The sequence below is a fragment of the Myotis lucifugus genome, unplaced genomic scaffold, assembly GCF_000147115.1.
Source record: "Myotis lucifugus unplaced genomic scaffold, Myoluc2.0 scaffold_0, whole genome shotgun sequence".
NCBI lineage: Eukaryota > Metazoa > Chordata > Mammalia > Chiroptera > Vespertilionidae > Myotis > Myotis lucifugus.
This window is the reverse complement of record NW_005871048.1, coordinates 38,733,173-38,748,915: the sequence shown is the minus strand read 5'-3', so window position 1 is coordinate 38,748,915 and position 15,743 is coordinate 38,733,173. Positions and strand designations below refer to the sequence as shown.

At 35.5% G+C, this 15,743-nt stretch overlaps 1 protein-coding gene across 12 annotated transcripts in view; it reads right to left on the bottom strand.

Moving 5' to 3' along the window:
- The window catches only part of COL4A3BP (collagen type IV alpha 3 binding protein), a 98,516-nt gene that overhangs the window by 33,139 nt on the left and 49,634 nt on the right, over positions 1–15,743 (bottom strand). For 11 of the 12 annotated variants that reach the window (XM_006081313.3, XM_006081314.3, XM_006081316.3 and 8 more), the window contains 3 exons: positions 15,439–15,522; positions 6,305–6,462; positions 3,862–3,954 (listed from right to left, as the gene is read on the bottom strand). The exons of the other annotated variant lie outside the window; for it this stretch is intronic. In XM_006081313.3, the coding sequence (XP_006081375.1) occupies positions 3,862–3,954; positions 6,305–6,462; positions 15,439–15,522 (335 nt within the window). The remainder of the gene's footprint in view (positions 1–3,861; positions 3,955–6,304; positions 6,463–15,438; positions 15,523–15,743) is intronic. 12 annotated transcript variants of the gene reach the window in all.

Sequence of the window (15,743 nt, the reverse complement as noted above, 5' to 3'; positions counted from 1 at the left end):
TTTATTCATTTCTAAGAGTTCAGTCATCATCTGATAATTTCCCAAATTCATAGCCTGTCCATTCCTTTCCTACGTGGTGTTAGATCTTTACATCTAATAATATGTAAGACCTCCTCAGGTGAATGTCTCAACTCATGTGCAACATGTCTAAAACCTGTTCTTCCTCTACCTGTGCACCAACAGGACGAAGGCGGAAATCTGGGCCTGTTTCTGGATTCCTCCCTTTTCCTTCATTCAATCACCACACCCTTCAATTCTACGTTCCAAATACCTCATTTTTCCACATCTATTCCTACTGTCCTAGCCTATCTAATTTAGACTATACTCAATTCTTATCTGTTATACTGAAAAAAAATCTCCAAGTCCCTGTCACAACTCTCAACTTTAATCCACTCTCCTCACTGCAGGAAGCAAGAATAATTTTTCTAAACTGTAAATCTGAAAACCCAATTTGCTTAAAACCCATTCCTGAGGATCTGCACTGTTCTCAGACCTTTTTATCCCTCCCTCCTCACAATGGGCTCCCTGCTCCATTGATAAGTTACTCTGGGGCAAAATGCTTTCTCTTGCTTTGGGTCTCCAAATGTTTTCTTTTCTTCTAAGCCCCTACAAGCAACACTCTTTCTAGGCTATTTGCCTGGTTGACATCTACTCAACCTACTTATTCTTAAGGTTTCAGCTAAGATGCTGTTTCCTTTAGGAAGCCATGCCCACCACTGTTAAAAGTGCTTTATAATATATATTATTCTGTTTGCCTGCTACTTAGTCTATATTACCATTAATATATACTCAGGAGGGGCCCTCAGGCAGGATCCTTGTCTGCCTTGTTCCTTGCAATCTCACCCCACCCCACACCTAGCACAGTGCCTTGTGCTATAAGTCTTAAGGAATGGATTTAAGATTATAAAGTAATTTCTGAGGCTATAGATGACAGAAACATTTAAACTTTGTTCAATAATTAAAACATCATAAATGTTGGATAAGAACCAAAATAAAGTCACATTCTGAATTAGTGTCATTTTAAAATCCATGCAAGCATAGTACTGACACAATATAGATGGTTCAAGACTCTAAAACAGTGATGGCGAACCTATGACACGCATGTCAGAGGTGACACGCGAACTCATTTTTTGGTTGATTTTTCTTTGTTAAATGGCATTTAAATATATAAAATAAATATCAAAAATATAAGTCTTTGTTTTACTATGGTTGCAAATATCAAAAAATTTCTATATGTGACACAGCACCAGAGTTAAGTTAGGGATTTTCAAAATGCTGACACGCCGAGCTCAAAAGGTTCGCCATCACTGCTCTAAAAGGAAGGGGGAAAACATAAAAACAGGTCCTAGTTTATTTAAAAATTGCATATTTAACTTCATATCACAAGGAGTTGGTGAGAAAAGGCTGAAGAACCCTTAACCATGTTCTTCATTAAAAGAGGGCAGTACAGGAGTAGAAAAGAATGATTTATTCAACAACACCATTAGAATAAAAGATTACCATATTATACCGTAATTTTTAAAAATCCAGGTATATTAGCAATATATTTAGAAAAGACCGTTAAAAAAGAAAAAAAGAAAATACAGATATTTGAGAATGCTTTTTAAACATGATACCAAATATAGAGATAAGTGTATCAAAAAACTGAGAGATTACATAAAAGCATAGAACTTTTTTTAAAAATATATTTTTATTGATATTTTACAGAGAGGAAGGGAGAGGGATAGAGAGTTAGAAACATCGATGAGGAAGAAATATCGACCAGCTGCCTCCTGCACACCTCTTACTGGGGATGTGCCCGCAACCAAGGTATATGCCCTTGACCGGAATCGAACCTGGGACCCTTCAGTCCGCAGGCCGACGCTCTATCCACCGAGCCAAACCGGTTTTGGCAAAAGCATAAAACTTTTATAGAGCAAATTTTAAGTGACCAATAAACATTTCTTTAGAAAAGCCTAAATCAATTACATCAATAAATAAAGCAATTTTTTTAGATTTGAAACTAGTAAACACATATACCTAGCACAAGGTCTCTCTTCCCTCCATCCCACTCTTATTCCCTGAAAGAAAACTGGTTTGACAGAAGTGGAAGTATATAACTATACTTATATATTGCTGGAAGGAAATAAATTAGTACCATATACTGATAAATTAAAAACATGGGCTTTTTGTGTATTTTTCTATAATCTTCCTGTAAGAAACATTTATTTTATTTATAATATGAAAAAAATAAGGTAACCTAAAATGGCAAAACAATATGCTTAGCATCAGAATAAAAATTAAAATTATAATAGCTTATATTTCAGTAATTTAGTTTATTAAAACCCCAGAGAATAGCTAATTATATAATTTTTATACATTCTAGGAGAAATGAATTGACAGCTTAATAATTAAAGAATATTACAGCTCAAGTCTCATCATCATGATTTCTACATTTGGAAATCAATTCCAGCATAAAAAATATTTATTCAATAGCAGCTGAGTTTTTTTCTTTAATCAATTCCAACATTAAATATAGTTAATAAAAACTTTTTTTTCTCAATCAGTTCCAACATAAGAAATACTCAGTCAATATCAGTTTTTTTATTCCCTTCTAGAATAAAAATGGCAAGATTTTTTTCTTCTATTTTCTTATAGTCTAACTATAATTATTTTAAAATATATGTATTTTTTATTGATTTCAGAAAGAAGAAGGGAGAGGAAAAGAGATAGAAACATCAATGATGAGAGAGAATCATTGATAGGCTGCCTCCTGCATGCCGCCCACCTGGGACTGAGCCTGCAACCCGGGCATGTGCACTGACTAGGAATCGAACTATAGTGACCTCCTGGTTCATGGACTGATGCTCAACCACTGAAGCATACCAACAGGGCTAACTATAACTATTTTATAATCCTATCTCTATCTCAATGGTACTCCTTGCCACTCTATTTAAAAAATGTTCATTTTACCCTGGCTGGTTGGCTTAGTTGATTGGAACATCAACCTGCACACCAAAAGGCTATGGGTTCAATTCCCAGTCAGGGCACATACCTAGGTTGTGGGTTTGATTCCCTGTTGGGGCATGTATGGGAGTCAACCGATTGATGTTTCTCTCTCACATCGATGTTCTCTCTCTTTCCCAACTTCTTTTCTATCTAAAAAACAATAAAAACTAACTAACAAACAAACAAACAAAAAAACACACAACAAAAACATATCCTCACGTGAGGATAAAAAAGTAATAAAAAAATGTTCATTTCAGGAATATCAACGTTAATGACAATTACCATATATATTTCTTATATATTTTTCTATAAAAACGTGATGAAAAATAGTTTATAAAATTTTAATTATGCATGTATATGGAAGGAAGATTTTATTAATTGCTCAATAAAAAAAATGAGGAAAGAAGTTGGTTTCACACATTCCAAACATAAAGGCAAGGTAATTATAATAGTTCATGCTCTACTGTGGATAAGACATCATAGTATATTGCACAAACTAAAATCTTTTGTCTGTATAAAGTATTCAGGTTTTCCCTCCATAAGTTGCTTTTATTTAAAAAAGTTGAGTTAGAAGATAACATTAAAAATTATCATCTTCACAGAGGAGATTAACACTTGTCTTATACAGTGGACAGGCAAAATAATAAACCTTTTAAAGCCTATACTAAACTTTGTAGGCAATACCAAAAATTCTATTTCAAAGTAAGCCTAGTATTTATATATTATGATATATACATTTAATTAAAATAAACATAGAAGAATTATATATTTAGAACCTTTAAAGGTTACAAAAGTATAATTTAAAAATTAATCACTTTTGTGATAGGCATGCCTATGTGTTTTCCTTTCTAAGATCAAAATGTAACTTCATACCTCATAATCAGGTCCTCCAAAGTGGGATTTTTTCTTAAGTTCTATCATGGCATTTTTGTATCCTTCCTCTATTCTTCTTCTTTTCTCCATTTCCTATTTTCAAAAGAAAGCAAGTGAAAAATCAAAATAAAACATCCACCCAAAACTGACAATATTATGTGCGGACAAGGGTGAACAGCAACGGGAATTCTCATCTATTGCTGGTGGGAGTTTAAACTGATATAACCACTTTAGAAAATTGTCAATATCCACTGAAGCTAAGCATATACTCCCATGAATTAACAATTGTATTCCCAGGTATATGCCCAAGAGAAATGAGTGCATATATCCACCAAAAGATATGTACAAGAATGTTCCCAGCAGCTTTATTCATAATAATAAAAATATAAAAACCTAAACTTCTATCAATAGGAAAAATAATCAAATTAAAGTCAAACAATGAAAATTCATCATACAATGAAATACTATACAATAATAAAAAAGAATAAACTACCACTAGATGTAACAACATGAATCTCAAGTCATGTTAAGGGAGAAAAAAGACAGACACAAGAGTGTATACTGTATGATTTCATTTATGATGTTCACGTACAGATAAAACTAATCTATGATCATGTAAGTTAGAATTGTGGTCACCTCTTAAGGTGGTGGTAGGGGAATGAAGGAACCTTGTGCTATAAAAGTTCTTTCTGTATGTTGATCTGACTGGTGGTTACAGGGGTATATACAAATGTATAAAAATCATCAAGCAGTACACTTAAGATTAGTGTACTTCACTATATGTATTAACATATCTTAAAAAATGAACAAAACAAAACCACACAGCACAGCAATATTAAAAAGACTTAGGGAAAAGTGAAAAAGCATGCTAAATTACACATATGTGAGTCTACTAATGTAAGCAAATATCTTAAATGAATAGAATATTTTTAGGCAGTGTGGTTAGATATGATAATTCCTTAGTGAAGGTTAAAGAGACTAAAGAAAAAAGTTTTAAACTAGTCTAGATGAGTTGAATGATTCTCTTGAACCATTAGTCTAATAATTTAAGGGTTCTCCTGTTTTCTCAATACATTATTTTTTGTGTGCATAGGGAATCTTCTAAAAATTCAATTTGATCCACATTGGTATAGAGTTGAAATCTTTCAATATAGAATAGTTTGACTCCTGAATAATAATGAAGTGGTTGTACCTTAAATGGACATTTTTATTACCTGTTTTTAAAAGATACATATTTTGTCAGTCAAAATGGCTACTTCACTTGAGAATTCTGAACAATTCTCTTTTCGTCTAAACATGGGGACCATTTTAAATACACAGTGATATTCAAATCCTATGGCCATTCTGCCATTACATCAGTGTTGTCATTGTTTTCCTAGTGTCCTGCTTTAATTGATAAGACCTTCAAATTCTACAAGCAATATGACTCCCACATGAAGAAGATTCTGACTGGCCCTAGCCAGTTTGGCTCTGTGGTTAGTGTGTCAGACCTTGGACTGAAGGGTCTGTTTCTCTTCCGGTCATAGGCCTCAGCTGCAGGCTCGCAACCAATCAATGTGTCTCTTTCATATCAATGTTTCTCTCACTCTGTCTCTCCCCCTCCCTTCCACTCACGCAAAAAAAAAAAAAAAAAAAAAAAAAAAAAAAAATGGAAAAAATATCCTCGGGTGAGGATTAACAAAAACCCCCCACAAAACAACAACAACAACAACAGATTCTGACTGATGTCTAGCCTAGTATCCAGAGCTGAAATATAGAAAATAGTAAAATTCTTCTAATTCTGCTACTTAACACCTCTGGACAAGTCTCCGGGGCACAATTCCTCTTCTATAAAATGGTGGCATGTTTCAGTTCTAACATTTTACTATTTTATTGATGTTGAATTATAAACAGAAATACTAAACAAATTCACTAAGCCATACTTTACACTAGAAACTAAATATACATATTGTAATATTATCAGTGTTGCAATTTAAACAAAGGTCAAAAAGGTGAACAGTAAGCAAATGTTTAATGAATAATATAATGTATGTTGAATGATATCTCAATGACCTTGGAAAATACACATGGTTATAAATACAATAAGTTAATATTTAACTTTATAAATTTGTGTTTAAGTTAGTTTATACAGCCTAAATGCAGTTTCATATGTCATACAATAAAGCTGGGTAATATTAAATGGCTTATCACTTCCATTCCAAAGCATTGCTATTTATCAAGAATGTTATTTATCAAGAATGCATATTGTACAGTTACTGAATATTTAACTGATGAATCTCATTAGGAAAATGAGGTTAAGATGCCTGCAAAGTTTCAGAAGTACCACCTACTACTTCTATCAACTCCAATGCATTTTTCCCTAAGAAGTTAGTTTGGTTTAAATATTCAATCCATATATAAAACTTAAATGATTATTATTTAACAGAAAGAAAAATAGTCTTACCTTATCCATTCTCTTTTGCCAGCTCTCCTCACGTTTTACCATTAGTTCAATACAATGAGAAAGTGTAGCAAGGATTCCAGCAGTAGTTGCTTTAAAAGTTATTGCCTCCCCTTTAAAGTCTATACCATTAATTCCTTTCGGTGTTACCTGTGGAAATACTAAAAAAGACAGTTTTCCACTGAAAATCTTCCTAATGGAAAAATAATCCTTCACAATTTAAAATTAAAACTTGTTTAGAAAACTAGCAAATCAGCCCTGGCCAGTGTGACTTAGTTGGTTGGAGTATTGTGCCATATACCAAAAAGTGCAGATTCTATTTCCAGTCAGGGTATATACCCAGGCTGCAGATTCGATCCCTGGTTGGGGCATCTGTAGGAGGCAACTGATCAATGATGTATCTCTCTTTCTCCCCCCCTTCCTCTCTCTAAAATATAAAGTAACAAACAAACAAAACCCTAGCAAATCAGAGCAGGCTTTCAGAATATAATTTCCTTCCTGTTGGCCAACATTTAAAAATTTCCATTCATACTCTATCAGCAAAGAAGCTTGTGGCAGCATATGTACTTTCAAGTCCTTTTTTCTGGATTCTATTTCCTGAAATCTATTTGCTGTGCTGCATTTAGTGAATAAAGTAGTAGGAGAACATATACAAAACTCTAAGTGACCGGTCGACCGTTTGACAAGTTGCTATGATGTGCACACAGGAGCTGCCCCCTGGTGTTCAGTGCGCTCCCACAGTGGGAGCACTGCTCAGCTGACAGATGGGTGCCAGACGCTGGGCTCACGGTTGGAGAGCACAGCTGCAGCAGCGTGAGCCTCTCCCGCCTCTGCGGCAGTGCTACCAGGCAGTAGCAGGTGCAGCAGGGCCAGGATGAGCAGGAGTGTATGGTGGCCGGCCCGGGCTCAGGCTCTTCCCCGGCCGCCTGCCGCTTCACACACTACTACATCCCTCGGGCCGAAACCGGCAGTCCAACATCCCCTGAGGGGTCCCGGGTTGCAAGAGGGTGCAGGCCAGACTGAGCAACCCCACCAGTGCACGAATCCATGCACCAGGCCTCTAGTCCTATATAATAAAAAGGGTAATATGCAAATAGACTGAATGGCAGAACCGAACCAATCAAAGCATAATATGCTAATGATATGCTAAGGCTGCTCAACTGCTCGCTATGACATGCACTGACCACGAGGGGGCAGACAGTCAACCTGTCGACCAGTTACTATGATGTGCACTGACCACCAGGGGGCAGACTGTCGACCGGTTGACCAGGGGGCAGACGCCCTGATCAGAAGGTTAGCTTGCTGCTGGGGTCCAGCCAATCGGGACTGAGCGAGAGGGGCTGGACATGCCCTAGAGCCCTCCTGCGGTCCCTCCCCGGCTGGCTAAACTCCGCGTCCTTCCCCAGCCCCAATCCTGCACTGGTGGGGTCCCTTGGACTGGCCTGCACCCTCTTGCAATGTGGGCTGAGGGACCCCCCCGCCCCCGAGTACATGATATAATAAAAGGCTATATAATAAAAGGCTAATATGTAAATCGACCTAACGGCAGAACAACCGGTTGCTATGACGTGCACTGATCACCAGGGGCCAGACGCTCAACGCAGGAGCTGTCTCCTGGTGGTCAGTGCGCTCCCACAGGGGGAGTGCCGCTCAGCCAGAAGCTGGGCTCACAGTTGGTGAGTACAGCGGCAGTGGCAGGAACCTCTCCCGCCTCCACAGCAGCGCTAAGGATGTTTGACTGATGGCGGGGAGCGGGCCTAAGCCGTCAGTTGGACATCCCCCGAGGGCTCCTGGACTGCGAGAGGGTGCAGGCCGGACTGAGGGACCCACCCCGAGTGCACAAATTTCATGCACCGGGCCTCTAATACTTTAATAATAACACTCTGACAATTTGCAGGACCTAATTATGACAAGACCAATGCACACATTAAGTAATTTTTTAAAAATATATTGTTATTGATTTCAGAGAGAAGGGAGAGGGAGAGACAGAAACATCAATGATGAGAGAGAATCATGATTAGCTGTCTCCTGCATGCTCCACACTGAGGATCAAGCCCACAATCCCGGCATGTGCCTTGACCAGGAATGAAACCATGACTTCTTGGCTCACATAGGTCGATGCTCAACCACTGAGCGACACCGGCTGGGCTAAATAGTTTTTTATGTTTACATTTCATAATATTAATTCAGAGTTAGCTTTGAATGAAATGAGAAAAAATTTTAAAATTCACAAGATGCAAACAGGAGAACATATTATCTTATACTATTAGCTAATAAGAAACCACTGCAATAGAACTCATAAGTGAAATGGTACTTCCAACTTTAAAACCTCATATGTAGATATGACAGTAAAGGTATAATCTATAAAAGAACAAATTAATAAACTACTTCATCAAAATTTAAAATTTCTGCTCAAGGCATGGTTAAAAGAATACAAATTGCAGTTATATGCAATTAATAAATCTAGTTATCTAATATATAACATGGCTATAGTTAATATACTGAATTGAATACTAGAAATTTGTTAAGACAGATTTCAGATGGTTTCATTACCGAAAAAGATAACTATGTGAGATGATGTTAATTAGTTTTCCCCACAGTAATCATTTTGCTATCTATACCAAATCATTACATTGTACACCTTAACTGGGAGAAAATCTTTGTAAAGCCTATGTCTGATAAAGGACTTGTATTCTATATACATATATATAGAATATACATTAATATAAAACATTAACATAGCCTATACTATAATATAGTATATTATAACCTCCAAAACTCAACAGTAAGAAAATATATATAATCTAATAAAAAACTGAACAAAAGATTTAAATACACACTTCACCAAGGAAGAGATAGAATGGCAAATAAACGCATGCAAAGATGGTCAATACCATTAGTTACTAGGGAAATGCTAGTTAAAAACCACAGAGGGATACCACTATACACCTATTAGAAAACTAAAATTTAAACAGACTGACCATGCCAAGTGTTGGACAGGATTTGGAGAAATTGGGACTCTCATATATGTCAGGTGAAATAGACTTCGGCAGTTTCTTGAAAAGTTAAATGTACTCCTACCACATGATTTAGCAATTCCACTCCTAAGTATTTACCCCAAATAAATAAAATATATGTCCATGAAAAGACTTGACATGAATGTTCACAGCAGTGTTATGTATAATAGCCAAAAACTATAATCAAACCAAATGTCCATCAAAAGATGAGTGAATACACAAATTGTGGTGTATCAACACAAGGAAATACTACTCCCCAATAAAACAAATAGCCCTAACTGGTTTGGCTCAGTGGATAAAGCGTCGGCCTGCGGACTGAAAGGTCCCAGGTTCGATTCCGGTCAAGGGCATGTACCTTGGTTGCGGGCACATCCCCAGGAGGGGGTGTGCAGGAGGCAGCTGATCGATGTTTCTCTCTCATCGATGTTTCTGACTCTCTATCCCTCTCCCTTCCTCTCTGTAAAAAAATCAATAAAATATATTTAAAAAAAAACAAAAATAAAAAGAAATCATATACTGATACATGTGATAACAGTGATGAACCTCAAACTAAAAAAGAAGCCAGGCCAAAACCCACCACAAACTGTGTAAGTCCATTTGTATTAAATTCTAGAAAATGCAAACAAACCTACAGTGACAGAAAAGAGATCAGTGGTTGTTTGGGAAGAGAGGGGGTTAACAAAGGGGATGGAGGAAACTTTTTGAGGGTGATGGACATGATCTTGATTGTGATGATGATATCATAACATCAAAACTTGCCATATTGTACACTTAAATAAGTGCAGTTTATTGTATGTTAATTATCTCAACAAAGCTGTTAAGTATTATAAACTACTGTTTTTATTAATAATCAACTTACAGATTAAAGTCATTTGTGTCTTAAATAAGACCATGTGTGCAACTGTAATAATGGGTTCTTCCTGCTGCATTTTCCTACCACTAATGATGTTGAGGGCCTTTTCATGTGCTTATTGGCCATTTGTATATCTTCTTTGAGAAATGTCTATTCAGATGTTTTATCCATTTTAAAACTGAGATATTGTTCTACCATCAATTCGTTAAGAGTTCTTTATATATTTTAGATACAAATCCCTTATCAGACATGTAACTAGAAAATGTTTTCTTCCATTTTATGGGTTATTTTTTTCAGTTTTTGATGGTGTCTTTTGAAGCAAAGATAAAGGTCAATTTATACTTTTCTTTTTCATTTCTAACTTTTGTTGTCTTATCTAAGAAGCCTATGACTTAGCCAAGGTCATTACAATTTATTCTTATATTTATTCAAAGATCTTTATAATCTTAGCTCTTAAATTCATTTTGAGTTAATTTTTGTATTTGGTGTGAAGTAGGGGTTAAACTTCATTTTCCTGTATGGATATCCAGCTGCCAAGCATCACTTGAAAACTATTTTTCCTCATTGAATTGTCTTAGCATTCTTATAAAAAACTTATTTACTTGTTTTTTTACAAGAATGTAAGGGTTGCCCTAACCAGTTTGGCTCAGTGGATTGAGCGTCGACCTGCAGACTAAAGGGTCCCAGGTTTGATTCTGGTCAAGGGCACATGCTCAGGTTGCGGGCTCGATCCTCAGTGGGGAGCTTGCAAGAGGCAGCTAATCAATGATTCTCTCATATCATTGATGTTTCTATCTCTCTCCCCCTCTTCCTTCCTCTCTGAAATTAATAAAAAATATATTTTAAAAAAAAGAAGAATGTAAGAGTTTACTTCTGGACTCTCAATTCAATTCCACTGATCTATGTCTTCTCTCTTTATGCCAATACCTTACCTCACTATTGGATCTGTACTAAGTTATGAAATCAAAAGTGTAAGTCCTCCAACTTTCTTTTTTAAGACTATTATAGCTAGTCCAGGTCATCTGCATTTCCATATGGATTATAGGATCAGCTTGTCCATTTCTGCAAAAATCCTACTTGGGATTTTGGTACGGGCTGCATTAAATCTATAGGGCAATATGGGGAATACTGAATTCTTAACAATATTAAGTTTTCTGATCCACGAACATGAGATATCTTTCCATTTATTTAGATCTTATTCAGTTTTTCACATTGCTTTGTTACCTTCAGAATGGAAAGTTTGTGCTTCTTTCGTTAAATTTATTCCTAAGTACTTAACTCTTTTTAATGCTATTATAAATGAAATTGGTTGCTGAATTTAATTTTCACATTGTTCATTGCTAGAGTATAAAAATATAATTGATTTTTTATATTGATTTTATACCCTAGAATCTTGTTGAACTTATTACCTCTAATACTTTTTTAGTGGAGTCCTTATAACTTTTCTCTACACAAGTTAATGGCATCTTCAAATAGAGATAGTTTTAATTATTCTTTTTAAATTTGGATGTCTTTTATTTCTTTTTCTTGCCAGTTGTTCTGTCTAGAGCCTCTAATACAATTACAATGTTGAAAAGTGGCAAGAATAAAATGCTGCCCTGGCCAGGTAGCTCAGTTGTTTAGAGCAGTGATGGCGAACCTTTTGAGCTCGGCGTGCCAGCATTTTGAAAAACCCTAACTTAACTCTGGTGCCGTGTCACATATAGAAATTTTTTGATATTTGCAACCATAGTAAAACAAAGATTTATATTTTTGATATTTATTTTATATATTTAAATGCCATTTAACAAAGAAAAATCAACCAAAAAAATGAGTTCGCGTGTCACCTCTGACACGCGTGTCATAGGTTCGCCATCACTGGTCTAGCCTAAGGTTCATGTGCTATTGGGAAGAATATATATTCTATTGTTGGGTGAAGTGTTCTGTAGATGTCTACTAGGTCTGTCTGTTTATACTACTCAAGTATTTTATTTCCTTGTTATCTTCCTATTTGTTCTGTCCGTTATTGAAAGTTGGGTACTGAAGTCTCAAACTATTAATACTGAATTGTCTTTTTTCTCTTTTCAATTTGGATAGTTTTTGCTTCATATATTTTGGTGCTCTACTGTTACATGCAATTATGCGTATAACTGTTGTATCTTTTTGATGGATTGACCCTTATATCCTCATAAAAATCTTCTCTTTGTCTCTAGAAACATAAATTAAGATGATATAGAATATAACAAGAAAATTTACATTATAAGTAAACAAGAAATTTATTCACTGAAAATTTAGGGAACAGTGCTTCCACCATGACCCAGAACTCTTGAGGTCTTTAACTAAGGAAGGTATTCGCTTATCCAAAAACTTCTCCTCTGGTCTTCTAAAGGCAAATTACTTTGCCTTTCTTTTCAGGTTAGAATCATTGGAAGTTTTACTCTTGCTCTATTCTACCACCTCCCCCTCCCCCCCTCCGTAAAATCCTATTTTTGTAATGTTTACTAGCTAGTTCTAAATTTTTAAGACTTTAGCATACTCAATACCACAATATGTGATTTAGACCTAATTCTTAATGATGGCCTTAATGATGAGACTCATTATAATTATTTGAAGATTCCATGATCTTGTAGCCAATGTTTCCAGAATCCTAGCACCAAGACCCTGACAGTATTTATGAGATGATTTATATAGTCTAATTCCAAACTATGATCAATAGTATCAGATTTAAAGATTACATGTTCTACTTATTTTATCAGATTATACACAGTACTTCTAACTTACTTCTAGAGGTTAACCATAGGAAGATACTTTCCACCTATGATGATTAACAAAAGTTAATTTCCATTAACCCTAAGGAAGGAATTTTTTAAACAGTGACTTCCACAAGTGTACTGAAAATGTGACTCATTATTTTAAAAAGTATGCAGACAGCTTGTGTAGGATATTTCTCTAAATGACAGCAACACCCCTATCTTCCATTGCTTGGTTTCAAGCCTCTCTTCAAAAAAGAGATGTTGGGGGCTTTCCTCAATGTCTGGAGGTCTAGCTATCTGTTTACATTAAAGAGTTATGACCTGTAAACCCTGTATGCAATAGCAGTTTATTTTAACTAGTGGAATTCATCAAAGGGTGACCTGGTAGCGAGATAGCTTTTTCATAATGGGCCTTTGAAAATCTCTATTTATAGGTCTTTCTCTATGTCCACTCAATGTCTCCAGAGTTTTTAACTTTGTATCAGAAAATATATGTCTGGTTGACAGGCATTCTGCAAACATGGTTAGAGAAGGGAGCTAGGGATTGCATCTTTCAGTATGTAAACTTACATTTAGTCCCTGGCTACCAGATTTCTTGGAGATAAGCAGAATAGTGATACTCTTAGATTTCAATAATCAATAGGTACATTTCCACTTAATCACTTTATTGATAGACTGATACACCTCTCTTTTGCTGTGCCAGGTATTCCTGAATCTGTAACTCTTCAGTTCAATTTCTACAGGAAATAAGCTTCCATTCTCCTTTGCAAAATGTAGGTGTGGTAGTTGAGTATACTATGTGGAATGGAAGACTAGATCTGTTGAGTTTTACAACTTCTTCCAATAATTTTTCCAATATGCAAACAAAATATTTTTCTATTTAAGCAGATTCATTGTGAAATTAAAATGCAACTGGGAAAAAACCATCCCAAATTAAACGTTTAATTCCATAAAAATACATAAATCTACATGATTCAATAAGGTTCAACAATGTAGTCCAACGTTATAAGAAAACTTTGTAATAAGCTAGTATTTTGTAAAATTGGGAGGGAGCTAGGTTATAAGGAAAAAGTAGAGAGCCATGATGAAACTAAGAAATAAAAAGGAAAAGTGGGGTGGGGTGGGAGAGAAGCATTACATTTTAGTGCCAATATTCAGATGGAATATACTCATATGATATTTGAAATAGAAAAGTATTCCCATGCATGTAAAAGTTGTTTGTTTTTTTTCTTAATCCTCACCCGAGGATATTTTTTCCATTGATTTTTAAAGAGAGTGGAGGGAGGGTAAGGAGAGAAACAGAGAAAGAAACATCGATGTCAGAGAGACACATCGATTGGTTGCTTTCTGCAGGTGCTCTATCAGGACCAGGGACCGAGCCTGCAACTGAGGTATGTGCCCCTGACCGTAATCGAACCCAAGACTCTTCATTCCACGGGCCAATGCTCCAACCACTGAGCCAAACCAGTCAGGGCCACCCATACAACAGTTTTAAAAAATTATTTGAAAACATTACACAGCTACAGATTACTTCATAGTCTTTCATAACTTCAGCAAAAATAAGCACAATTAGAGTTAACTTATTTTTTTCCACAAAGGCTTATTTGTAACTTTAAAAAATTTTAGGCATCCACTCTAGCTTTTTATTAGGACATGTCAAAACAGAACACTGACTATTAATCACAGGTTTCTGGTGTTTAAGATTCTACATATGAGTGATGCCATGTGGTATTTGTTTTTAGCTTAGCTCTCTTAGCACAAAGCCCTTTAGGTTGGTAACTGTCACAAAACAGAGGTTTCTAATGAACAATTCAGAATTCCATCTAATGAGTTAGCTATTCTAAATAAAAAAAGGACCAATTAATAAACTGGTATATGAAATAAACTACTTTGTTCCTGGTCTATAAACAATTGTGCCGTGAAATCAGAGCTATTACAATAATTTTCTTTTAATAACACTGATTATATACTTTTCAACACCAGTTTATCAAGTGGAGAGAAAAAAAGGGAGTTCCCCCTCAACCCCAAGAAACATTTTCAGTTCTAGAAAATGATTCTACCAAATAACACTGCAATAAGTGGGCCATTGTCAGGAATTTAGAACGAGTCTTTGTTAGATAATTAGGAGCCATTATTATTTAAAGTAAGAATGTGTCTTTTTTCACAAGAAACTTTCATTTCCTTTTAAAAAAATTACTCACTGAGGGCTCTGGTTAGAGTCCGATTCCCTGTCAAAAACTTGTACCAGGGTTGCAAGTTCTATCCCTGGCCACAGTTGGGGGTACCAATTGATGTGTCCCTCTCACACAGATGTTTTTCACTCTCTCTCTCCTCCCACCTCCATCCTTCCCTTCCACTCTCTCTAAAAACCAATAAAAAGAATACCCTTAGGTGAGGATTAATAAAATAAAACAAAACAAAACAAAAAAATAGCCAAAAAGTCATTTAGATAATTATTCTTGTTATATAATTAGTGATTATATAACTTTAGAAAGTGCACTTTATCCAGCGGAGGGAGGAAAATGTACTACTTACATTTTTCCTTATTGCCATTGGTATTATGCAAGAAGTCTCCATCAGAACGCGTTGTAGGAAAGTCATCTTCATCATCTTCTACCACTAAATAAAATATATTTAAGGATATTAGGATGAAAGAAAATAGAAATTAACCAATTTATTCTTAGGTTCAATTGAGTCAATACATTCTGGATTCTTTTGAGTGCAAGATCTAATTCATTTTTGTATTTTCAGTGCTTATCAAAGTATGCCCAACAACTATGCTATAGATTTTAATACATTATTATAAAAACTGTACCATTCTGCCTAACCGGTTTGGCTCA